We start from the raw sequence: 26024 nt of genomic DNA, 5'->3' as shown, positions 1-26024 counted from the left end.
ATATTCCATCAGTTTGTTTTATCATAGCTTAACCTACCATTCCCCTACCATCCAGCTGTGTGTGACCTTCTCATCCCAATAAAACCCTGTATCCTTGGCTAAAGAAATCAGGAATGTAATCTAACCTAACAGTGGAGTGTGTGCATCTCTGGTATTCCTGCAAACCCACACCCATGACACTCTGCTCCCCTCTTCCCTTTTATTTGTTGTATTGCCTTCACAGTACACTTTTCTCCTTTTTAACACAGATAGATCTTGGACTTTTTCCTGTGCTCTCTGTTATCTCTTCACATGTTGGAAAGGATCCCTCTCTCCCAGGTACTCCCAATATGTCCAATTTTATATTATCCCCAGGCTTATATTAATTTTTATGTTTAACTATTGAGTTCACCTGGAACATAGTTTATTGTATGAGACGCAGATCTAAAAGAGTTCGCTTCGCTGTGTTTCTAAATGTTGTTGGGAAATTGATTATTAAATGAGTATTCCTTACCCTATTCTGTGATAACTACTACATCCCACATTCAGTCCGCAAATACGACTGTATCAATTTCTAGAGCTTTTCATCCTATTCAAGTCCTGTTTTTCCTTTTCCTATTCATGCATCACTATATGCAGTTTATATTATTGTTTCTAAACTGGTATATATCCATGACTAACTTCACCTCATTACTTTTCTTCTTTAGTAATATTTCTAGTATCCTGTGATTTTTTTTTCAGAATGTTTCAGAATGATTTTGTCATGAAAGAGTCTAGCAGATTTTTAAATGTTTGAACTTATAAATGAACTTACTAAAAATATCCAGTCTTTACAATATTCATTCTCCCACTGAGGAAACATTATTCATTCATGCTTCAAGAATATTCTCCAGGAAAGTGTTGTCATTTTGTTTACGCAGGTCACAGTGATTCCCTAAAAAAGCGAATTCCTAAGTATTTTATATCTTTGTCACTATAGGGGATGAGATTTTCTTTTCATCGTATTCTTCAGTCACTCATTAGTGATACACCAAAATCTCTGTTTGATAGAACTGATGTAAGTAACAGCCCTTTGAAGAATGTTTCTTATCTCTATCAAAACTACCATGAAAACGTTGTTCATGACGTCATTCCATGTCCCTTTAAGCAATAAATTCCTTCCGGAGGTCAGAAAAAAGAAGCTGTTGTGGGTTTTGCTTTGTTTTGTTTTGTTTTGTTTTTCCTGAGACAAACTTAAATCAATGACCAAGTCTCTCTAAGTATTTGATTTTTGAGGGCATCTGGGTGGCTCAGTTGTTTAAGCTTCTGACTTCAGTTCAGGTCATGATCTCTCAGTTCATGAGTTCAAACCCTGCATCGGGCTCTGTGCTGACAACTCAAAGCCTGGAGCCTGCTTTGGATTCTGTGTCTCCCTCTCTCTCTGCCCCTCCCCTGTTCACACTCTGTCTCTCTCTGTCTCTCAAAAATAAATAAACATTTTTTAAAAAGTATTTTATTTTTTGTCTTAGCAGCCAAGATATTAAAAGCTTAAGTTCATGTTTAACTGCACAAATGAACTAAACTTAGATGCCTGGCACACACATCTTTCTGTTCCTTTTAATTGGTTTTCATTTTACTCATATTTTTAATTGTCCTATTTTAATTCTGTAATCCACCTCAAATTGTCTTTGGAGGTAGGCAGTTAGCCTGGGAAGGTTATGTACCTTAATATGCACATTCACAAGTAATTAAGCTATATGATAATTGAATAGTATTGTTCATCTGTTCCTAATTATATATGCTGAAAACGGAGTAATCAACCTTTTCCCTTCAGGACACACTGTAAATCTGACCCTCTGTGTCCCTCTTAAGAAAGGATCAGAGAACATGAGAGAGATCCCACAGGTCACCTTGAGTCCTGTTTAATTTAAAAGGAAAATATAATCATTTTTTTGTAAACTTTGGTACTTCTAACACTTTTAGTAATAAATCACTTACGCTACAACTTAATAACTAGTCAAAGTGCAGCAAACAGTATGTCACGGAGACACATCTGGGACACCCCTGGATGCATGGCTCCTGCATCATAACTTCTGAGGTCGTTACCATATCCCCTTGGCAAAATCAGCCGCTCTTTCTCCTAAGTTCTCATCACCTTTTCTAATTAATCCGTCTCCTTGGGGCAAGTCTGTCCTGCCCTTGCTGACCACGCCTCTCTCCTTACCTGGCTCCCACTTCACCTATGCCAGCACATGCCTCGATACAATCGTAAAACTGTCCAGTGTTTAGTCCGTCTGTAAGGTCCTTGAGAACAGTGACAATGTCTGATTCACCTTTTATTTCCAGTGCGTAGCCAGCACCTAGCACCTCCAACCTCCTCTCACTGTATCTCAGTGGCTCAGATTGTTCTCTTCCATCCAAAAAGAGAACTTTTTTTTTTCTTAAGTGTATCAGCAGGGCCTTAGCCACCTCTGCAAACCAAACTTGTCCTATTGCCAAACACGAAGTATAAACACTTAAATACTGGTTGTTGTGCCCACCCACCATTTATACCTTTCTAGTCTCGATTTCTTGGGCCACTTTTTGGATCTTCATTCCTAGGCCCTTCCTGGGTCCCTTTTGACCTCTCTGATACCTCAAAGTCATGAACATCGGTGTAATTTATTGTACTGCCCTTAGCCCTTCTCCAGAACAGAAGAGGGTATCCGATTTTTAATAAATGCTAAGTAGCTCTCCCAACGTGGAAAGAATCAAGCTTTAGACAAAACACAGCCCAATCTACCTATGAAGGAGGCCCCTTCCACATATAAACAATGCATGACCTTTTAGAAATCGTAGTAATTATTCTCTAACACCTTCTCCTAGTCCATCCCATCAAAACCCAAGTGTTTTGAAATAGACTAACCCTCCTTTATGAATGAGAGCTATCTCCTTGAGAAACCTTTATTTCTCAGAAACCTACCTACTCATGTACTGATGTATGATCACATACTGACACATGATCACGTATGACATATGATCACGGTTTGTTTGCAGCTTCTGGGGCCCAGCTCACAGCCAATGGTCAAGATCTTATTTCCTGCAAAGTCATCTGCCCGCTGGAAAACCTTGTGTACCTGGCAATCCAGGGACAGAGCTATCCCTCATCAGGGAAGTTTTAAGGTAACAGAATCTCGGTCCCCTTGATACCAAGGTTTAAAATTTCTAAATGCTTTTAGACAAGAAACTTTACAAATATTATTCCCATTACTGCTTTCATAAAAAGGGAATGTTGCACAAAACTGTGTCTTGATAACTGTGATCAAGTGATACATACAAGGATAGTGAAAGTCATAGGCCCTAACCTTCCACAGGAAGCTGCACTCTGATCTCCTTACAGAGGAGTCCCTAGTGGGGACCACAGAACATCCTTTTTCCTTCAGGTTCTTGTATCTCCTTATTTAACATCCTATTGCAACTTCTGTTTTATCTTATTTCTATGTTCTGCTCTCTTCTCTCCTTTATCTCTTTCCTTCTTTGTTCCTCAAAATCCCAAAAACTGAGCAGCATAGAAGCCTGACTTGAGGAATTACGTGCCCACACTCTACTGGGGCACATGTCATTCTTTGTCCCCCTGAACCCATGGTGCTGTCACCACGGACTTCCCAACTCCCAGCGCCAGGCTCCTTACTCTCCTCTCCAACTCCACATTTATCATCAGTCTTGACTTCAACATTTGCATGAATAATCCATCCAACATCTCATCCCAGCCTTTCTTTGACCTTCTTAACTGCAGGGATCACTTCTTGCCCCCACCTCAGCACTTACTCTCATAGATCACACAATTACAGCACCCGCTCCAGCATGTCAACCTCACACACTCTGTTCCCTGACCATCATCCCCTGCAGTCCAGCACACTTACACCACAGGCCAGCTCCCCTCCTACAGTTCCCCAGACAGACCTAGGCCATCAACCCTCACACACACCCTTGACTGTTCTACTCTCTATCCTCGTGTATCTCTTAACCAGTCTGGATTGCATGATCTGGGTCTATAAATGCCTCCTTGCCACCATAACTCTCTTGTTCCCCCACTGGTAAAACCCCAATCCTGGTTAAATACCCCATGCACTTACTCTATGCCTCTACCAGAGCAGCTTAATGTTGCTGAAGAAAATCACAGAACGTTGCTGACTGGACTGGTTTCAAATTTATAATCACAGGTCTCAGAACAGAACTCAATACTGCCAGACAGCTTACTTCCTAGGAAATTTGTTTTTCCAACTTCTGAGATAATTATTTACACCTTCTCTGCTCTCCTCAAGTTTCCAACATTTGTTCCTCTCTGCCCCTCTCTCAGCTAATGACCTTGCTGTGTACTTCATAGAGAAAAGAATGCAATCAGATTAGAACGACCTCATCTTTCAACCCTCAGCTCACCAACCTGCCTGGATCTGTACTCAAATACTCTGCCTTCGTTTCTGTTAAAAAGAGAAGAAGATAGATGAGATCCTGTGTTCTATGATTGGATCATCTGTCATTGTCTTTAAAACATCGCTCCTACGATCACCCAGCTTTGCTTTATCATTCCTGTTAGCATTCAAACATGGCTCAGGGGCTCTTGCAAGGTTGCAGTCTCTGAAGACTATACAGGGGCTGGGCGATCCCCCGCCAAGCCCACTCACACCGCTGTTGGCAGAAGGCTTTAGCTCCTTGCCATATGAGCCTCCCCAGAGGGTGCTCAGGACACAACTTTACCCAGAGAAAGAGATGACGGGGGAGGGGTGAGAGACAGAGAGAGAAAGAACACCAATACAGAAGCCACGGTCCTTTTCTAACCTAACCTCTGAAGCGGCATCTCATTGCTTTGGTTGTATTCTATTCATTAGAACCAAGTCACTGAAGTCAATCCTGGGGGGTAGAGAAGAATTAAGCTTTACCTCTTGAAGAGAAGAGCATCAGAGAATTTTTGGACATATTTGTAAAACCATCACTGTTTAAGGACTTAAGGTAATTCTAAATGTGATACTGAACAAAAAATAATATCTCTTCAGTCCAGCATATATTTGGAGCCCTCTATAAACTACCCTATATCATCCCAATATCACACTCTCTTCAGCCAATTCAAACACTTTATTATGTGCCTGTTTATTACTGAAAATATTCACACTCTTTCTTATAGCACATCTTCTTTAGAACTTGTATATGTAGTTCTGAATACAATACCATGAGTGGACTTGAATGTTGTGATGTAAATATTTCCAAGTCATTTTGTCTATGCCTTACAGAACTGTATTTCACTCTTTCAAAGCCAGGACCAGATCTCCCCAGTCTGTGTCCTCCACAATGCCCAGTATTGGGCTACGTACAATCACGAATCAATCAATCAATCAATCAATCAATCAATCAATCTAGCCAGCTACCTATAGAAATAAAACCACTTCAAAATAAAATTAAATAACAAAACCACTAATTCAAAGGGATACATGCACCCCCATGTTTATAGCAGCATTATGTACAATAGCCAAGATATGGAAGCATCCCAAATGTCCAATGATAGATGAATGATAAAGAAGATGTGGTATATGTGTACAATGGAATATTATTCAGCCATAAAAAAGAAGGAAATCTTGCCATTTGCAATGACACAGATGAGCTAAAGAGTATACTGCTAAGTGAAACAAGTCAGTCAGAGAAAGACAAATACCATATGATTTCACTCATGTGTGGAATTTTAGAAACAAAAGAGCAAAGGAAAAGAAAAAGAGAGAGAAAAACCAAGAAACAGACTCTTAACTGTAGAGAACAAACTGATGATTGCCGGAGTCGAGGGGTGTGGGGAGATGGGTTGAATAGGTGATGGGGATTAAGAACTTAGGGCACTTGTGATGAGCACTGGGTGTTGTGTGTAAGCGTTGAATCACTATATTGTATACCTGAAACTAATATAACACTGTATGTTAACTAACTGGAATTAAAATAAAAACTTTTTAAAAATTAAATATTATATCACTCTTGTCAACCAGTCAATGTTCTCATAACATTGTATTATTCAATTTTTTTTAATGTTTATTTATTTTTGAGAGAGAGAGAGAGACAGAGCATGAGCGGGAGAGGGGCAGAGAGAGAGAGAGAGAGAGAGGGAGACACAGAATCCGAGGAAGGCTCCAGGCTCTGAGCTGTCCACACAGAGCCTGACACAGGACTTGAACTCACAAACCATGAGATCATGACCTGAGCCAGAATAGGACGCTCAACCGACTGAATCACCCAGGTGCCCTCACAACGTTGTTTAAATTGTAAGGGATCATTGAGGTCACCATTCTACAGCCCATCCTTTTCCACCCTCTGTTCTCCCACATCCATGTCCTCCTGTAGCTCAGAACCATACGAATTGAAGACCTGGTCCCACACCAATCTCAGCAACCAAGCCACAGTCCTGACTATGAATGTGAGGGCAATGACTAGTCAAATCCAGGACCCAGTCCCAACTTGACTTTGCTTCTGTACTCTGATTACTTGTTTTTTACTCTGCTTCTGAACCTACTTTTTACCACTTTCATGCTTTTGAATAACTAGATTCCGTGTCCTATATTTGAGTTCCATTCTTGATGGCTGTTTTAAGGATACTCGGGGATTTATTTTAATCATTTGTGGTAGGAAGAGCGGACACAGAAATGATTGTTAGGAAGGAAGGAGTTTTGTATACTCACAGAGCCCTGGTGAAAGAAGGCACAGTATGCCACACCAGGCCACGTAGGGGAGCACCAGGGTCAGCTAGGTGACAGAGGAAGCAAGGGGAAAACCTGGACAAGAGGCTTTCTTGTGGTTTCTCAGGGAAGGAACAAGGGAGGCAGGGTTTAGGACGGGCTAGTTTGAGTCGTTGCTGTGGGCTCTGGGGTATAGCAGCTGTGCTAAATTGTCTAATACCTGGCCCTCAGGTGATTAGCACAGGGGTGGGGCACGGGGGACAGTGACCTGGAGTATAAGAGCTTAGTAAAGGAAATGGTTGGGGATATGCGCTCTGAGTTAGTTGGCTTTCATGTGCAAGACATGCTCAATGTCATGGGCACATACTTTATCTCCAGGAATTAGCTAACCCTGGGAGGGGCAATCCCTCCAAGGGTCAGTAAGGCCCCAGATGTCAAGGCATAAAATACAAAAACCAGAAAACATGGTTGTTATTATAATAATAATAATAATAACAACTTAGCTCCACCCTGGTTCTGCCTTGCTCTTCCTGGTATTCTTACTACCTGCCTAGACAGCAGTCATATATGCACAATATCAGCACAGGTATGGTTCTGCAGTACACTTATCTTAATGAGCACTGAAACTAATGTAACACTGTATGTTAATTATACTTGAATGAAAAATAATAATAAAGTACTTGCTACTTTCTGCTCAAAAAAAAAAAAAAGAGAGACAGAGAGAGATGGTTCTGAAATCAGACACACCTCACTTAAAACACCTCACTGCTCTTAGGGGTGCCTGGGTGGTTCAGTCGGTTAGGCGTCCAACTTCACCTCCAGTCATGATCTCACAGTTTGTGAGTTTGAGCCCCAGGTTGGGCTCTGTGCTGACAGCTCGGAGTCTGGAGCCTACTTCGGATTTCTGTGTCCCCCTCTCTCTCTGCTCCTTCCCCACTCATGTTGTCTCTCTCTGTCTCTCAAAAATAAAATGAAAAACATTTAAAAAATTAAAATAAAGGAAAAAACCTCACTGCTCCACCAATGATTAATTCTGCAGCCACGAACAAGTCACTTAACCTCCCTGAGCCTCATTTTCTCATCTGTACAATGAAGATGATAATGGTACCTACTTAATGCAAGTCCTTACATAAGAAAGCACTTAGCCTAAAGCAGAGTAAGCAATTAAAATGTGTCAGCAATAATTACTAGTTCTTCTCCCTCTGATTTCTCCCAAAGTGTACTGTGATTGATATGTAGTAGACACTCAATAAAGGTATGTTGAAGTTAACTAAACCAACAAGGAAGTAAATGGAAAAAAAAATCAATGAATAATCTTTGACTAAGCACAGAAATGTAACACTTTTCATAGATGTAGTTAGGATAATTGGCAGACCAGAACTTGGAAGTGAGGCCTGGATTTGAAGTCTAGTTTTATAATTTAATCCCATGTGTCTCTCTACAACAGGATGGAGAGTCTATTGGTAGGCTCTCCAACATCCATTCCCCCCTTTCCCTTGCTGGGAGAGCCTTGATTTTGTCCTGCTATCCACTATCCCCACCTTCACGGATAAATCCTGGAGGTCCTATTCCCATTGCCATTGATTGGCTTAGGGGTGGGAAAGTGAACTTTCTGCTCTAAATATTGTCCCTTTGGCCAGGAAATTCTGCCTGAGCAACTGCAGCCTTCCTGCAACCATGAGTCAACAAGGTTAACAAAGGTGTGAAAAAACACCTGGGGCCTCAGTAAAATAATGACAGCTAACATTTAATGAGTGCTTACTGTGCTTCAGGTATATCTCTAAATGTCTGTGTGCATTAACTCATATGATCCTCAATACTAATACCAGGTAGGAATGTTTTTATCACTGTTTTACAGGTCGAGAAACTGAGGCTTCAAGTATTCACGCAGTCTGTGCAAAGTCACATGGCAGAAAGTGGCAGAGTCGGTATTCAAACCCACGGTTGGACTCCAAAATTATGTTCTTTGCCTCTTTGCTTTACTAGATCTGGAAAATGCTATCAAGACAGAATCAACCAATTCTCTCTGGGCTTGTTATGAGACTTAAAATGTCTCACTATTAAGCCAATATGAACTTGAGATTTTGTTAAATGCAGCTGATAGTTTCCCAATAAATATACTCAGATTCTTCATCTGTAAAATGGGGACACTTCTACGTGCCTCAGAGGGTTGCTGTTAAAATAGAGTTCAACAAGTGCAATACCCTCCCTCTCTTCTTCTGGATCACCTCCTACTGCTGGTCATCACATCTCTCCTGGTTTTCCATCAGCTTACTGACCTTCTTCCAAGACTCTGGTCCAGAAGAAGTCTGGTCAGGTCATGATCTCATTGCTTGAGGGTTCGAGCCCCACATGGGTCTCTGTGCTGATAGCTCACAACCTGGAGCCTGCTTCAGATGTTGTGTCTCCCTCTCTCTCTGTCCCTCCCCCACTTGCACTCTGTCTCTCTCTTGTCCGCTCTCAAAAATAAATAAACATCAAAAAAAAAATTTTTAAGACTCCAGTCCAACCCAGATACTTTGTATAGTTTAAGGTCTCCACCCAAGCAAATGTGTATATCCTCCTAGAAGTGATCAGGCATACCTCATATATGAAAACCAGCTCCTTACTAAGCAAAGTTATTCTGCTAACAGATCTTTATTATGAAACATAAACTCTTGATTCTAGAAGATTTTATTTTCTCTTCTAAAGTAACTTTTTGCTCTCCTGTAATTAGCTTCAAAAGCAAGTATGCAGAGAACAGCTCAGTAGATTATCACATGCTAAATCAGCTTAAATGAAAATGAGTTACATTCTCAGCACTTTGAGGACATATTAACCGAAAGTTATAATGTATAGTGGTCATATGAAAATAATGATAAAGTCATGAATACAAAAGTAAAAATACCAATTTTAGGATAGCTTCCTCAAAAGGGTAAAGCAATGCAGGGGAAAAAAACTTTTATACCTTGATCTGTGCCAAATCCCTGGAAAAAGAGTTTCCTGATGGTCTAAGGAGAAAAACTTGAGCATCTTGATAAGCCTTTTATGATATATTATGTCCTGTTTTAAGTGAAACTGCTCATTACTCTAACAAGTTGTCGAGCTGAATGTGTGTTTTGCATATTTTCGAATGCATCTTTGTCATTCCTGATTTTTGACACTCCCTGTAAACACTGAATTATATATTCATTGCATTTCCAAAATCCAACTTTCCTTCCTTTTCCATTCTATGTCAAAAGGCTCCTCACTGTCAGAGTAAATTTAAGTTTGTAGAGTACTTTATCCTTTCCCAAGTGTTTTCACTTAACCTCCAACAATTCCAGAAAGGAAGACAGGACACATATTCCTATCCAAAGTGTCCGATAAATTAGTAAATTTATTCATGCTTGTTTTCTTTCATTCTTTCACTTATTCAGCCAACATTTATTTGACAGCCATTATGACCAGGCACTATTCTAGGCACTGAGGATGCAGAGGGAAACAAAACAGTCACTATCTTCAGGAAGCTTAAATATTGGCAGGAAGGCCACACAATCAATAAGTAAACAAGTCCATGAAGAAGCCTAGATTCAAACCGTGTTGCTTAATCACAAGTGCAGAGCTCTTTTCAGGATAACACTCTCCCTCCTTGGTCCAAATGAGCTGACACAAAAGTTCTCTTTGCCACGAATTTGGGCAGTTTGATTTCTTGGACTCCAATCTCTTTGGGTTTCCAAAAGGGCTCAGATTTTTCATAGTCTTCTGAAAAAATTCAGTGGACAACTATCGAAGCAGCATCTAATTACCAATTCATTCAGAGCACTGTTACAGACAGTTGGGAAGATTATCCCTTATCCTCCCAAAACAAAAGAACTGTGGATTTAGAAATAAAATTTAAAAAGAAACATACACACCTGTAAATGTTTGTGGGCGTTAACTCAGATGATCCTCATTATTAATTGTCGGAGGAAGTCATCTAGAGGATGGAACCAATGGGTGAGCCAGCACAAGCTGGACCTGGGGTAAATGGAAGGCATCCCCCAGCCACTCCCCTGTCCTTGGAATGCACTTTCTGCCTACATCCCCACACTAGGAGCTGTCTCTAGGACACGGCCTTGAGATAGGTAGGTGTAGAGACCATCTGGACTGAACTCAGCTAAGGTCTCTGTATAAACTCTTAAGATTCTGGCAGGCAGGTGCAGAATCATCATGGGGCCACGCACCCAAGACAAGCCTCATATGTAAGTTCCCTTGCTTAGTAAACCCGCTGCCTACCAATCTGGAATGGCTGTCTCTTCCTTCAGTCTTTCTTTGCCCTCCATGTACAGGGGTGTTTCTGATTTCACCCAGGAAGCTCCCAAAGTCTGGAACCAACACTGACACCACACAGGAATGTTTTTATCACTGTTTTATGGGTCAAGAAAACAAAGCCTGAAGAACTCGTGCAATCCGTGACAGGTCGTATAATAGTAAGTAATAGAGTCAGGACTTAAACCTACATTTGGGCTTCAGAACATATGTTCTTTGCCTTTTATTTTACTGGATCTAGAAAATGCTATTGAGGCAGAATGTCTGCCAATGCTAAGACCTTCTTCCCTGGAAAAATATGGTCACATAAAATTTTAAAGTACAAATTAATATCCTGCAAGAGTCTACTCATTTAGTTATTAGCCGTTGTGACTACACAGGCTTTCCACGGGACAGCATTTCAAATGACTCCCCTTTGCCTGTTTTCCGTCTTACAGCACTCACTAGTAGGTTAACTTCTTCCACGTATCATTAGTAATTCATGACTTATTCGTGAAGGTGCACGGCTAGCACTACTACGGACCTAATACAATGAATATCTTATTAGGAAGAAATTAACAAATGAATTGTTGCCGATCAATAGGTGTTGAAGAGAAAATTACAATGATAGTAAAGCCTAAATAATTTATACACAATATTGATTTTTTCATTACATTAATTATTCTTTATAGCACACATAGGGAACTCGCAGAATAAAACTTTCAAAGCAAAGAAATTTATCTGCAGTGGTGCTGTAGGCTTAAGTGTGAATTTAAAAGACAAAGAATGGACCATGAGAGCTGAGAAGTATTTTTAGATTAAATACGCATCAGATAATAAATTTGACAGCTCCAACGTACCGGAGTTCCTTCATGTTGTCTGACGGTTTTATACACAATACTTTTGATATTTATTTATCAAGAGAAGTATTGATAGAACTGTTTCTTTAATAGAATCATTAGAAATAGAACTATCCATTAATCCACCTCTTTCATCGAATGTTTGGAAGGCAGAATGACAAACTCGATGAAGCTATGTGGAAAAGAAAATCTTCTCTAACAGCTCGCCCAGAATCTTTAAGTTAACGGGACTTACATTCAGTTGACTGGAGTGCAGGCTCCTTATAGTTAATATTCGGAGCCAGCAGAATACAATTCCTAAGGCAATTTTATCATGGCAAATACACTTCACACAGATGCAAGGGCCTGCACAAGAGCCTCGTGTTTGCAGACCATTGCCAACTCTAGCCATCACATAATGGGGTTCTAGAGAACAAAAAACAGTGCTGTACGTAAAGAGTACATACATGTGAAAAAGAGTATGTTCTTCGTGGATGATGCTGTTCCCAGCAACGCAAAATCCCCTCCTCATGGATGGAAGAAATGAACTCAACACACATGAGCCAAGCTCAGTAGAGGTACTAGGGACAGATATTGTATTGAATATCTACAAATGCATATGTTGAATCATGTTTGGCTCATGACATTTTGACTCTTGGAATTTGCACAGTGAATTGATAGTTCTTATGTCAAGTTTTCTCAGACATCAGCTTTAACTATTTTTCAGTATCTAATGTTAGGAGATTCCATGTTCCTAATATTTTGCAAAGAGTTGCATATATGTATAGTATCAAGCATATCATATCTCTCCCGCAAAATTAATATGGAAATAGTGTTTCAAATGGCTTTTAAATAAAAACAAAAAAAAACATTAAAATAGTTTCAAATTGATACTTTTTTCTAATTGATACATTTTTTTTCTTTCCTCATCATTCACCCCGAGACTGAAAGCCACATTAATGTTACTTTTAATGTTCTTAATGTTCTTGGAAGAAAGTCTAAGCAACAGGAAGCATCTCATCTCACAAGTGTGCTTTTGCAAACTACAGCCAGTTTTGCAAACTATTTTGTCAGTCTCAATTAATATCTCTATACAACTTCAAATTTATAAAATACCACATACAGGTATAATATAATATGCATCATAATACAGGTAAAACTTCCCCAATCTGTTACTATTATCAGCTGATTCTGGGGTGACAAAACACCCAAATTTAGCATCATTTCTATCATTCAGTGAAAAAGTCACTGTCTATGGTGACTGCTATTCTGTGGAGTGTGCTTTGCTGCATTCACCGTTCTTTAGGTGGAGACTAACAGTCCATACAGAAAACATGAGGTCCAGGTACGAAAAGAACAGATATTTATAAGTGGTCTCATTTGTAGACTTGAACAGGACATTCATAAGATGGATTAGAAGACATTTCAAACTATTTAAAGGCAAGTTATTCTGCGTGTTCATCCCACCCACTGCCCCGCCCCAACCCAAATCCATTCTCCATCTTTCTCTGGCTTGTGGAACACACGTGGTTATATCAAGTAGCTCTCTTACTGTTCACTTTCTGCGTGGATTCAGCCAGTGGAAGGCAATGGAAGGAGACCGGCAGGTGGGAGGAGAAAGTGATCAGGATATTTCCTCCCCATCCCGTCCTCTCTGCCTCAGCTCCATACTTCTGGAACAAGCAGCTCCCGTGGGAAAGCCCTTCTTACCACTGGGGCCATAGCTTCTGTCAGGCCCCAGCAGACAATGGATGCTGACAACATGGTCTCCCCTCTCTGCCACTTCAGGCCCGGAGGGGATACCCTTGTCGGTAGTTACAAGGGGCCCCAGGTCCAGTGGTGGCCCTTAACCAGTCCATACCTCTGTAATAGCCCCATCACAATCCCAGAGTGTCCCTCTGTTTGCTTCTAGGACCCTGACTAATACAGCTAGCTGTGCTAGAGAAGAAGAATGTGTAAGTAACCAAAAGAACACCCACAGCATTTAATGACACCGGCCCTCGGAGGCAGGGGATAGATGGCGAATCACTCCCCATAAAGGCACTAATGAGACCAACCATTGCACGCAAGATAAACTGCTCACCTCCATTTTCAATATTCCTTCTGATTCGGTTTTTTAAGATTTCATTCTTCACCTTGACTACTTTTGTCCTTCTGCTCTCCCTCCTCCGTAGCATCCTTCTAATTTACGCTCCACATTATCAGTGTCTGTTCTCTCTTCCCGGGCATGTCACTTTGTTTTTTACTGTACTATACAGATCTTACCTTCCACACACAGCTTAAGTTACCAACTATATGTGTTTAAAGTCATGTGTACCCTTCTCTCTAGTTCTGTTTTCACTTTTTCAAGCAAATCTATAAAATTCTACAAGTCCATAATTAGAGTCCACAAAACATAGAAGCTACCATCCAACTATATAGTCAACATCCATAACCTTGATTCCTTTGAAAGAAATACTCTGTAAAATCCAACAAATAAATGTGGAGGACAGCAAGGAGGTTAGCATTTCTACCCTCTTACATTTATAAAGAAACTAGAATGCAGAGGTAACCGTGAACATACGGTGTTAAATGCAAGGTTCTGACAACAAATGGCACAGTACTTACCAATAAAAGCATGCTAAGATATTAATAATAGCAATGAACTGCAAATATTTATGTGCCCACAGGCAACTAATTCAATTTCACTGCAGGATTGCTCCATTTATGAATTTAATTGTGTGTGTTTAAACATTTTTGCTGCTGTTTCATTAATTACCCATAAAAAAAATAAAATGATATGCTGAAGAAAAGGAAGAGTGCGAGTTTCCATTCAAATGCCTTCATTTAAGTGCCCACTAAGTGTCCACGGCAGCTTACAAATTAACACTTACCTTCATCATCTGTGGCTTTTCTGCATCACAACTTACAGATTCATTTTTGGTCTCTCAGGATGAGAAGTGCCAGAGTCAAAAAGGACGGTACAGGGGCACCTGCGTGGCTCAGTCGGTTAAGCATCTGACTCTGGATTTCAGCTCAGGACATGATCTCACCATCCTGAGATTGAGCCCTGCATCAGGTTCCACACTGAGCATGGAGCCTGCTTAAGATTCTCTCTCTCCCTCTCCTTCTGCCCCTCCCTTGTTGGCTCTCTCTCTCTCTCTCTCTCTCTCTCTCTCTCTCTCTCTCTCTCTCAAAAAAAGGAAGGGGAATGGTACAGGTTTACCTATCATTTTATTTTTACACAAAACAGCGTGGATGTGTAAGACGAGCCCCATGAGAAGAAAATGATGGCTAATGCTTACATGTGGCAGGCTTTGCTTCAAAGGTGCCACATGCACCATGAGAACCCACCAGGAGTAGTACCACCATGCCTCCCATTTTCCAGAAAAGGAATCAAAGTACAGAACAGGTAACTGACTTATTCAGGGTTACATGAGAGTAAGAGGTTGAGCCAGATGAAAATCCAGCTCCCTTGACTTCACAGCCCATGCTCTTAAACATCACCCTAACTACACTCACAAATTGGACATCAGCACAACTCACAGTGATTTTCAGTGACTGATAAATTTGTCACTGATTTCTTCCAATTTCCCTTGAGGACTGTTTTCCTAATTCGGGGTCTCCTTCCAACACTCCTCAATATCACAACCACCTCAACCATCTGACTTCAACCAGTAGTAATCCAGTACATATTATTTACACTTTTCTCAGCTTCCCAACCTACATCGAAGACACTGTGCTCTCCAGAGGCTGATTTTTTTTTTTTTTTACTAAAGTTACAATAAATGAGATTAACCTTCCCAAGAGGCTGTTTGTACCCACATGAATTTCTGATTCTCCTCTAGAGAATCAAAGGAGTTGACATCTTGCTAATCATGGAAGGCAACTACTAACAATTAGAACTGTCACCTGAAGTAAGAGAGTCATGCTATAAAACATTTAATCATTCCCTCTTTTAAAGAACCACAATCTTGTCAGGTTATGCTGATATTTTTCCAATGTAATCTAGAACATGTCACAGACTTTCAGCTGACGTTTATGGAGTATCTTTCATAGATCAGTCTCTGTGCTGGGAACTTTGCGTGTGCTTTACTGAGCAAATGTATGTGCTAGAGGAAGATATAAACAAATAATATCATCTAAGTTAAACGTCTGGTACACTTCCCAACACATAGTTAAATGCTTAGCTATAATTAAAACAAAGCTCTATTAGCCAATTAAAATCAACAGAGGATTTATATATAATATCCATAATTTAACAAACTCAAAAACAAGATAATTAATTACTAGAAAATATTAATTTGGGCTCCCCATTTAATTGTTTTCATACTAAACCTATTTCTTGGCCCAATAATTTATTTCATGAGTCTTAAAATCACATTAGGATTTGGCAGTATCATTTAGACCTGTTTAATCCATTATCAAGCATAAGTGACTTTCAAATGCCATAAGCTTCTGATTGTCCTTCGTCAAAATGAGATGATGATAATTAGCTTTGAGGAATAATAATACAAGAGTCTAAGATTAAGCAAACCCACATTGTCAGTGGCTAAATTTACCTAGAATTCAATTATTACATGAGCATTTGGATTTTTCCAAAAAAAATCAACCCTTGCCAATATCCCAAGGTTAACTAGCAAGAAAGAGGCAAAAAAATAAATCATTGATCACCATTTGCCAGGTTCCAGTTTTAGCTTCACAACTCAAAAAGAAAAAGAAAGGAATGGGTTTAATTTAACCTCTTTCTGATTTATAGCAAATGTTGGTGGTTTGGACCAGAAGCAATACTTCCAGAGACTCTGTAATGAACATGTAAGTGGATACGGCAAGAGACAATCTCTTATCTCCTTAGTTTCACACAACACACAAACCTGATGGTGAAAATTAACCTTCTTCGCAGTTCAACATTTCTAATTAGAAGAGACATCAAAGAGATTATACTTTAGAAGGCTGTATGGGCCATAATATTCTAGACAATCTGAAAGAGAGCTCTGCTGACTCCTTATATATTGCAGCCCACTGTCTAAAGGAAAAAGCAATAACCAGATGATGTTGCAAAGTGGTGATGGCTTAAAACATAAGAGACTCTTAAAAACTGAGAACAAACTGAGGGTTGATGGGGGGTGGGGGGGGGAAGGGAGGGTGATGGGTATTGAGGAGAGCACCTGTTGGGATGAGCACTGGGTGTTGTATGGAAACCAATTTGACAATAAATTTCATTTAAAAAAAAAAAACCAAAGTGGTGATGGCTTTTGGTGGTAAGTTGTGTTATATTTTCTCATCTTTCCTTTTTTTTTTAATTTTTTCAATGTTTATTTATTTATTGTTTTTATATATATATATATTTTTTTTTGAGAAAGAGAGAAAGACAGAGTACAAGCAGGGGAGGGGCAGAGAGAGAGGGAGACACAGAATCTGAAGCAGGCTCCAGGCTCCGAGCTGTCAGCATGGAGCCCAACAGGGGGCTCAACCTCACGGACTGTGATGTCATGACCTGAGCCAAAGTTGGAAGCTTAACCGACTGAGCCACTCAGGCGCCCAACTCATCTTTCCTTTTTATATTCATTATGAAGAAACAGAAGCTCTAGTACACTGGACTACTGCTTCTGGCCCTCACCATGTAAAACAGTCTATACCACCAGACCTGTGCTTTCCAAGTTTCCTTGGTGGAAATATTTACAAATGTTTGACAACTGAGTAGTTCATTTGTAATCTTTTTTTTTGAGGGGGGGTTTGTATTTTGCTTTCTCTGCATGGGGCAGAAGAGGGGAGAAGAAAGATACCTTGAATTCAGCTTAGATTAGAACACAGAATCTTAAAATAGAAGGCCAGAGAGGCTAAGCTCTTCCTCAGGGAAGAGTTCCTTTCACAACCTCAGTGGTTAATGAGCCACATTTCAAGTTTTCACTGCTGGGGAGTAAGCCACTGCACAAAAGAGTCCATCCACATTTTAGATAGCTACAAATTTTAGGAAGTTCTTACTCTGAGTTGAAACCTTCTCCAACCACCTGAATCTCAAGTATCCTAGTTCCATCCTTTGGAGAAATACAGAGCAAGCTTCCTCTATCTTGCACACCTTCCTCCTTTGAGTATTTGAAGGCAATTTTTACATCTCTCCTGATTTTTTGCCACCTCTATATTAAATCCCCCCCTATTCCTCCAAATTATTCCTCATGTGACATGGATTCCAGCTGCTGCAAATAAATTGGAGCTGCAGCTTAACATTAAAATGTTCCTACACACAAGAATGCAAAGGAGAGATCTGAAAGTTTGTTTATTTTTTATTTACTTAACACCTGTAATTGACACAGTTGGAAAGACTATCCAGAACCCAATGGTCCCTGTGGGAGCTGTATCTATGTGAGCTCCCCTTATCACTACACACACACACACACACACACACACACACACACACACCAGTCCCATGGATGGTTCTGTGATACCAGGTGGGTCCGGAAACCTCACTGCCCCGGCCCCATGGACTGGCTAAAAGAAGACTCACAAGTTCCAAGCTGGGCTATTCAGAGTCATGCCCCAACATTTCAAATTGGAACATGGAGAAGGCTTACTAGCCTCTTGGCCTGTGGAGCTATTAGACATGACAGCCATTTACCCATTTCATAGAATAAGCCGATTGGACAGAATGAGATCAATATCCAAAGGAGTATGGGGAGAAAGACCCCAAACTTCCAGTTCCAATCATTCTTCAAACCAACTCTACCCCTCCGTTTCCTGTGGTCTGGTTGTTAAGCCAGTAATGCCCCCTGGCTGAACTGAGTTTGAGTCAGGTTTATATCATTTGCAACACAGAAGGTCCTATCTACCACAATATTCATTAGATTCCAACTACTCTACCAGAACCAACAGAAAGTAGGTCATAAAAGGGAAAAATCACTACCCCACCCTATAAAAGGTGTGGACAGAATCTCTTGCCAGCTTTATTTAAGAATGAGAGTGATATTCACCTACCAAATATGAAGGTCTTTCTTCCTAATAGACTAACTTCCATAGGGCTGACACTGTTCAAAACTGCATTCTTAGAACTATTGCAGTAACTGGCACATAAGAGCTTAAAACACTCTCCACTATACTTTTCATAGTAAACAGAAAAAACAATAGGCAAAACATCATATATAAATTATTAAAATGAAGATTCAAGTCCCTGAATAAACCTTAGACATATCATTTCACTTCCTTGGGATTAAATTGCCCATTTGCCATATATATTGTAGGACTCGATCACCTCTTCAGTCTTCTTTAGCCATAAAATGCTATGATTCTATCCATACTCAGTAATAGTAAAAAATAGTCTTCTAAAGGCCTGAACATGCAAATAAAAGAAGGGAACATGGTAATAAAGAAGACAGCATAAGAATAATAATTAAAAAAAGAAGGGTTCCTAGGTGGATCAGTCAGTTGAGCATCAGACTCTTGATTTCAGGTCAGGTCATGATCTCATAGTTCACAGGATCAACCCAACCCCTGCTTCAGGCTCTGTGCTGAGCATGGAGGCTGCTTAACAGTCTCTCTCTCTCTCTCTCTCTCTCTCTCTCTCTCTCTCTCTCTCTGCCTCTCTCCCCTGCTCATGCACGTTTTTGCTCTCTCTCCCAAATAAATTAATAAATACAAACATACATACATAAAAAGAATAACCTACTAAAAAGATAGTTGGGGAGGAAGCAGAAGAAAAATGAGCAGAAATCATCAGTGATGTGATTGAAGAGGTCACTCATACATGCCACCTTCTGATTTGCTTCCTATTTTACTCTAACTAATCATTGTGCTGGAAAAAGCCCTCTGCCAGCCCCAGAGCCTTTTTCCCTTCCTGGGCATGTATAGTCCACATGATGGCTTCTCCATCTAAACCATGTCCTTTCAGAGTTGGCTTCCCACTTTTGCCTTTGGTCCTAGATATTCCATTTTTTCATCTTTAAAGATAAAGAATGTTTTTTTATCTTTAAAGTTTATTTACTTATTTTGAGAGAGAGTGTGTGTGTGAGCAGGGGAAGGGCAGAGAGAGAGAGAGAGAGAGAGAGAGAGAGAGGATCCCAAGCAGGCTCTGCACTATCAGTGCTTAAACTCACTATCAGTGCTTAACACAGGGCTTAAACTCACAAAATGTGAGATTATGACCCCAACGCAGGGCTTAAATTCACAAATTGTGAGATCATAACCTGATCCAAAACCAAGAGTCGGAGGCTTAACTGACTGAGCCACCCAGGCGCCCCCTAGACATTCTCTCTTGCTCTCGCACCATTCCAGACAGGTTTCCTTTTTGTCACCAACAGAATATATACACCCAAGTACACTGTGTGCTTTCCCTGTTTCCCATCCTGTACCCTGCATTCACTGATGCCCAATGTCCATAATTTTCCACTTATTTCTTAAGTTCAGAGTTTAGGATTCTGTCTCGACCCAAGAAATCACAAAATGGCATCTCTATGGCCAACAGACACATGAAAAGATGTTCAACGTGACTCATCATCAGGGAAACACAAATCAAAACCACACTGAGATACCACCTCACACCGGTCAGAGAGGCTAAAATTAACAACTCAAGAAACAACAGATGCTGGCAAGGATGTGGAGAAAGGGGAGCCCTCTTGCACTGTTGGTGGGAATGCAAACTGGTGCAGCCACTCTGGAAAACAGTGTGGAGGTTCCTCAAAAAATTAAAAATAGATCTACCCTATGACCCAGCAATAACACTGCTAGGAATTCACCCAAGGGATACAGGAGTGCTGATGCAGAGGGGCACTTGTACCCCAATGTTTATAGCAGCACTTTCAACAATAGCCAAATTATGGAAAGAGCCTAAATGTCCATCAACTGATGAATGGATAAAGAGGTTGTGGTTTATATACACAATGGAATACTACTTGGCAGTAAGAAAGAATGAAATCCTGCCATTTGCAGCAACATGGATGGAACTGGAGGGTATTATGCTAAGTGAAATAAGTCAGTCAAAGAAGGACAGATACCATATGTTTTCACTCATATGTGGATCTTGAGAAACATAACAGAAAACCACAGGAGAAGGAAAGGGGAAAAAATAGTTACAAACAGAGAGGGAGGGAGGCAAACCATAAGAGACTCTTAAATACAGAGAACAAACTGAGGGTTGATGGGGGAGAGGCGGGGGAGAGGGGAAAATGGGTGATGGGCATTGAGGAGGGCACCTGTTGGGATGAGCACTGGGTGTTGTATGTAAGTGATGAATCACGGGAATCTACCCCCAAAACCAAGAGCCCACTGTATACACTGTATGTTAGCCAACCTGACAATAAATTATATTAAAGTTAATTAATTAATTAATTAATTTTAAATTTTTAAAATGGCATCTCTATAAAATAAGGTGACCTACTTTACAATGAGCTGCTCTAAGGAAGTCACCTCAGTTCCTTTCATAAAAGATGACCTTGATTCAAGAAATATTGTTAATACAATTAACAAGTAATGTTAAGTATGACTATATACCAGCACATTCTACTATGCACAGATACTGTGCTAAGTATGTTGCACACATTTGCCCTTTCAGGTCTCATAACACCTCTCTAAGAGAGTACCAATTACTACCTATGCATTAAAGATGAAGATTCTGAGGCTCAGAAAGAGTAACTGACTCCTGCTTACTAAGTAAGAGCCACTCTTGGTTACACAAGAGAGCCATATCCATCTGAATCCAGAGTTCTTGCTGTTACCCACTACATGACTTACAAAGACACTAATCCCTGTGAGAAATGGGGAGGGGGGCCTTTCAGGGGGACCAAAAGCAAAGAGACCAGGGAACTAAAACATGATCTACTTCTTGATTTTGCTTAGAGTCTGCCCTATTTGAAGAACCTTGTTCCCATTATGTAGCAATAGATTATCTGCCATTTTGCATTGTGGAAACGTACCCTCCATTATCCAGGCTAATCTAGTTGACTGTAGAATGCTGTACTCGGGCATTCCAATGACAGACTACTAATTCAATCTTCTCGGTGAGGAAGATGGTACTGGACATCCCTTCAACCTTTTCCCTATAACTTTAGATGTAGGGCACCTCACATAAACCACAACCATTCCTTCCTACAACATCTAGAGCAAAAAAGTAACTTAGAATATTAGGAAGGGGAGAGAGCGTGTAGAAGAAAAGGAAAAAGGATTATATAGTGTAAAAAAAAAAAAAGCTACCATGAAAATTTTGAAATAAAAAAAAAAAAAGAAAGAAAGCAAACCGGTTCAGGGTGATTATCTGATAACTTGTGGTTCAGAGAGAAATAAATGTTCATGGTCCATCATTAAACAAAAAGAAGCACTTGTGCAACAGAAACTATATGTTCGAATAGCCACAGTGGAATTTTCCTACATCCCAGCATAGACAGATACTGAGGATTTCCTATGGGAGTGAGACCTCAGTGCTGTAATCCATGTAGGGTCTATAGTAGCAGCAACATTTCATCACTAAGCAAAAATCCAGTTATTTTTGATTCCAGAATCTCTAATTCCTCCTAAACTCTTCATCTATTCACTGTGAGTTTTACACATATTGGCAGAATATACTGCCGGTCTCTGTTGAAGAGTCTTTAGATGTTCCTGTGTGATAATCAAAGTCTCTAGTTTTACTGAAATGGAAGCTGGGAATCAGACTAGCAGACTCCTTGGGGTCATTCAGGAATTAATACATAAAGGTCTAAATACAAAAAGTACAAAAGGCTAAAAGGTAGCAAAGATTGTCTCTCATTGAAATAATCTTGTTTGTCAGGAAGTTTGAGAGTCATAATTAATTGAAAAACTGTTTTGAGCTAAACATAGAAAGGCAGGATCTAAAATACTACACAATTAGACATTTTTAAAAGTAAAAGGTCTTTAAAATATGCTAAGGAAGGAGCCTTCATACCAAGCCCAACCAGTTTCCTATTCTAACCAATTTCCATTAAACAAGGAAAGGAGCAGGGAGGAGAGAAAGTATTTGAAAAACTGCCAGACTAAAAAATCCCATAATGAAATTTTGCTCATTCTTGGAGAAATGAAGTAGAATTAGATGCTTCAGTGGTGGTGAATTTCAGAATCTGGGTAGCTTCCAGTAAATGAAGTTTTTCCATAATGTCAAATGCAAAAGCTATCTGATATCAACATATTGAGCTTGAGTTTTTAAATTCCTATTCCCTTACACCAAATTGTTTGAAACCTTTGAGATAAAAACTTCAATAAACTAGTGTTCCAAGCTTTTAATATTTTAGTCCCTTGAGCAAGCATGTCAGATTAATCTTCAAATTGCAATGGGCAGAAAGAACATTCAACCAAATTCTTAAGCCCATGCCTCTCTCAAAGGATGTTAATAATGTAGGCAGTTTCATTGGCTATTAAGATTTCAAACTTTCCTAATTCTCAGCAGTATTGCTATTTAAAAGTAGGGGGTATGGGGCGGAGAAAACCATCTGTCTTGAAAGGAAGGGATTTTACTTATTGTATCTCTGGATTCACTTAGCACGTAGCACGTTGCCAGGCACACAGTAGGCATTTAACTAACACCTCTGGCACGAGTTGATGGTTGGCCTGGGGGAGAGTGGAAATCTTGCTGAGAACAGCATGAGTCCAAATCTGGCATTGCTCAGCAACAAAGACCATCTCCAGAATTAGGGTTATCGAGGTACAGCAGGAATTTGAAAGTGTATCTTCAAAGACACATCAGGAGGATTGTTTCCCGAGCTGGAGAGGAGCCACCCAAGAGTCACCTATAGAGGGATTCGGCTCCTCTGGGGCTTCAGCATGTCTGTAAAACTCCTGCCCTGCCTCTCTACGCCCAGCTCCTCCTGCCTTTTACCGGGTTTGGGTTTCCACTCACACAACTTAGGAGCAAGATCCGACCTCGCTAGTCTAACCCAGGCCTCCTCTCCATTCCACGGTCAGCGGGAGGCCGCACCGTCCTAGACACACGGAAGAACATACACTATTGCTCCCGGACACCTCTGAAGATGCAAGGCGGTGGCAGGAACCCCGGGGGCGGGGGTGGGGTAAGGGAGGGAGAGGAGTGAGTTCAAGCCCAGGGCTGTAGCCAGAGGTTTCTTATCCCACTCCCCAAGCCTCTGCCCGGACCGCTGGAAGACGCTGGGGAAACTACCCGCAGGCTCGGGCAGCGCAGGGCCGCCCAGGGTCCGCACCGGGGGCGGGGAGAGGGGCGGGGAGGCGGCAGGAAGCGAAAGGGGGCCGGAGACAGTACCTGGTGTGGCTGTGGTTGCGGGGACAGTCTTTCTTCTCCATGATGGCCGGCACGCAGTTGGTGAGCTCCGTCCAGTCGGCATGCAGCCCGCAGCTCCAGCCGGTGGAGAAGCGGGAGAAGAGCCACGTCTCCTTCTTGCCCGGCCGGTGGCAGGTGCACTTCTTCTGGCCCGCTTTGCAGCTACACGGCTGCTCCAGCCGGATGTTCTTCACAAGGTGCCGGCCGAACGTGGTGCCCCCGGTCTTCTGGATGTGCAAGAACACAATCACGTCGCGCCCTTTGATATTGAAATCCACGAAGCGGGTCAGGTCCTTCAGGGTGAAGTTAAAGCGCGGCACGAACCGGGGCAGGGAGCCATTCTCGGGGGCCTCGGGGTCCGGCTCCTCTTCCTCCTCCTCTTCTTCCTCCTCCGGCTCCCCGAGCTCCTCGTCCTCGTCCTCCGGCGCCGCGGCCCCCCGAGGGCCCTCGGGCGGCCCCCGGGGTGGCGGGGGCAGCTGGGGCCGCCGCTCCCACTCCTCCGGCGGCGCCTGTGCCCGGCGGGCGGGACTCGGGGCGGCCGGCTGTCCGGCCTCCCCCGCGCGGGGCTGCTCCCCGAAGTTGGCGCAGGAGCTGGTGCAGGAGGGGGACACGTACTGGTACATGATGACCACGAAGAGGAGAGTGAGCACCGGCGTCAGCAGCCACTTGTTGAACCTTTCATCCATGGTCCCGCTCTCAGGCCGGCAGGCGAAGCGGCGGCGGCGGCAGCGGCGCGGACTGGCGCCCGCTCGGAAGTTTCGGGGACTCCGGGGCGCGGCTCCGAGTCCGCCGCTCCTCCATGCCCCTGACGCGAGGCGTGCGGCTGGCTGGCGGCCCCGCGGCACTCCGGCACTCCGGGGCTGGCAGCGCCGGGGCCTGCGAGCCGAGCGGGGAGGCGGGCGCCGGCGCGGGTGGCTGCGGCTGCGGCGTGGGGCGCCCTGCGCTCCCAGGGGCGCCCGGCTCGGCCCGCTCCCCGCTCCCGCCCGGGCGCGGCGCGCGCTCTCAGGCCACGCGGGGCATCCCGCCGCCGGCGCTCAGGCGCTCAGGCGCTGAGGAGCGCGGCTCCGGTCCTGCACCTGCCCGGGGCAGCCGGGCGGCTGCGGCCGCGAGCGCGGGGGCTGCATGAGGCTCGCCAGGGCGCTGGCCAAGGGCGAAGGCGCGGCCCGGCCCCGCCGCCCCGGCCGGCCGCGGGCACCGCGCTCGGAACGCGCGCCCGGCGCCTCTGCCCGCAGGTCGCCGGGCGCGGGAGCCGAGAGGGCAGACGGCGCCCGCCGCAAGTTTGCGGAGGAGCCCCCGCGGCGGCTGCGGGCGCGGCGCCTGTGCGCAGCCGCCTCTCCGGGAAGAGTCGCACTGCTGTCCGGGTCGGTCCGCCCAGGCGCGAGCACGCAGGCACACTCGCACACCCTGGCTGGCACCGCCACAACCCGCCAGCCGGTGTGACAGGAGCCCTGCTACCCGCAGCAAAAACCTGCCCTAGGTACGGAGCATGCGCCAAAGCCTTCCCCAGCCCCGGAGGAGTTTCCAGGGGAGGAGTCCGCTGCTCCGCGGGGCTCGGAGGAGGCAGCTGGGGGTGGGAATCCCTTCAGCCTCCAGCGAGGAGGTATTTGGGAGAGAGGTGAAGGCGGAGAGAGGAGAGAGGCCCCGAGGAGAGCCACCGGCTCGGATCCGAGACCTCTAAATCCGCAGCTTTCTCTTCCTGAGGATGGACGCAAATCTGGCCGGCCTCTGTGCAGGACTTGCGCACCGCTGGCAGACTCACCTAGACAGGTCTGCGCTCGAGCTGGCTGGGGAAAATCGGCTCCAGACTGCTTTTAATTTCTACCCAAGACATTCTAACTGGTGCTCAAGTTTTATTCCGGTCCCTCCTTAACTACAGATTTGTGGTGTGTCCAACTCCACAACTGTATGCAACCAGCATCCATTCATCAATTATCCATTAGGTACCTGCTGTCTATCACAGGCTCTTTGTTGAACGCACACTTCATTTCCTCCACCACGGGACCAACCAGCCCACAACCGCGCAGTACTTAGAAGAGCTTAGGGGTCACCTCCTAAAATCTACCCTACTAATAATACACACCGAGT

General features: G+C 42.8%; 1 protein-coding gene across 1 annotated transcript in view; it reads right to left on the bottom strand.

The window, feature by feature from the left end:
- LOC128314529 (heparan-sulfate 6-O-sulfotransferase 3-like) overlaps positions 1-25755 on the bottom strand; it is a 363620-nt gene extending 337865 nt beyond the window's left edge. Inside the window, exon 1 of the mRNA XM_053217225.1 lies at positions 23922-25755. Within this exon, the coding sequence (XP_053073200.1) occupies positions 23922-24625 (704 nt within the window). The 5' untranslated portion in view covers positions 24626-25755. The remainder of the gene's footprint in view (positions 1-23921) is intronic.
- Between the last annotated feature and the right edge of the window lie 269 nt (positions 25756-26024).

This window comes from Acinonyx jubatus, chromosome A1 (genome assembly GCF_027475565.1).
Source record: "Acinonyx jubatus isolate Ajub_Pintada_27869175 chromosome A1, VMU_Ajub_asm_v1.0, whole genome shotgun sequence".
Classification (NCBI taxonomy): Eukaryota; Metazoa; Chordata; class Mammalia; order Carnivora; family Felidae; genus Acinonyx; species Acinonyx jubatus.
Note: the sequence above shows the minus strand (reverse complement) of the source record. Positions and strands in the feature narration are given on the sequence as shown.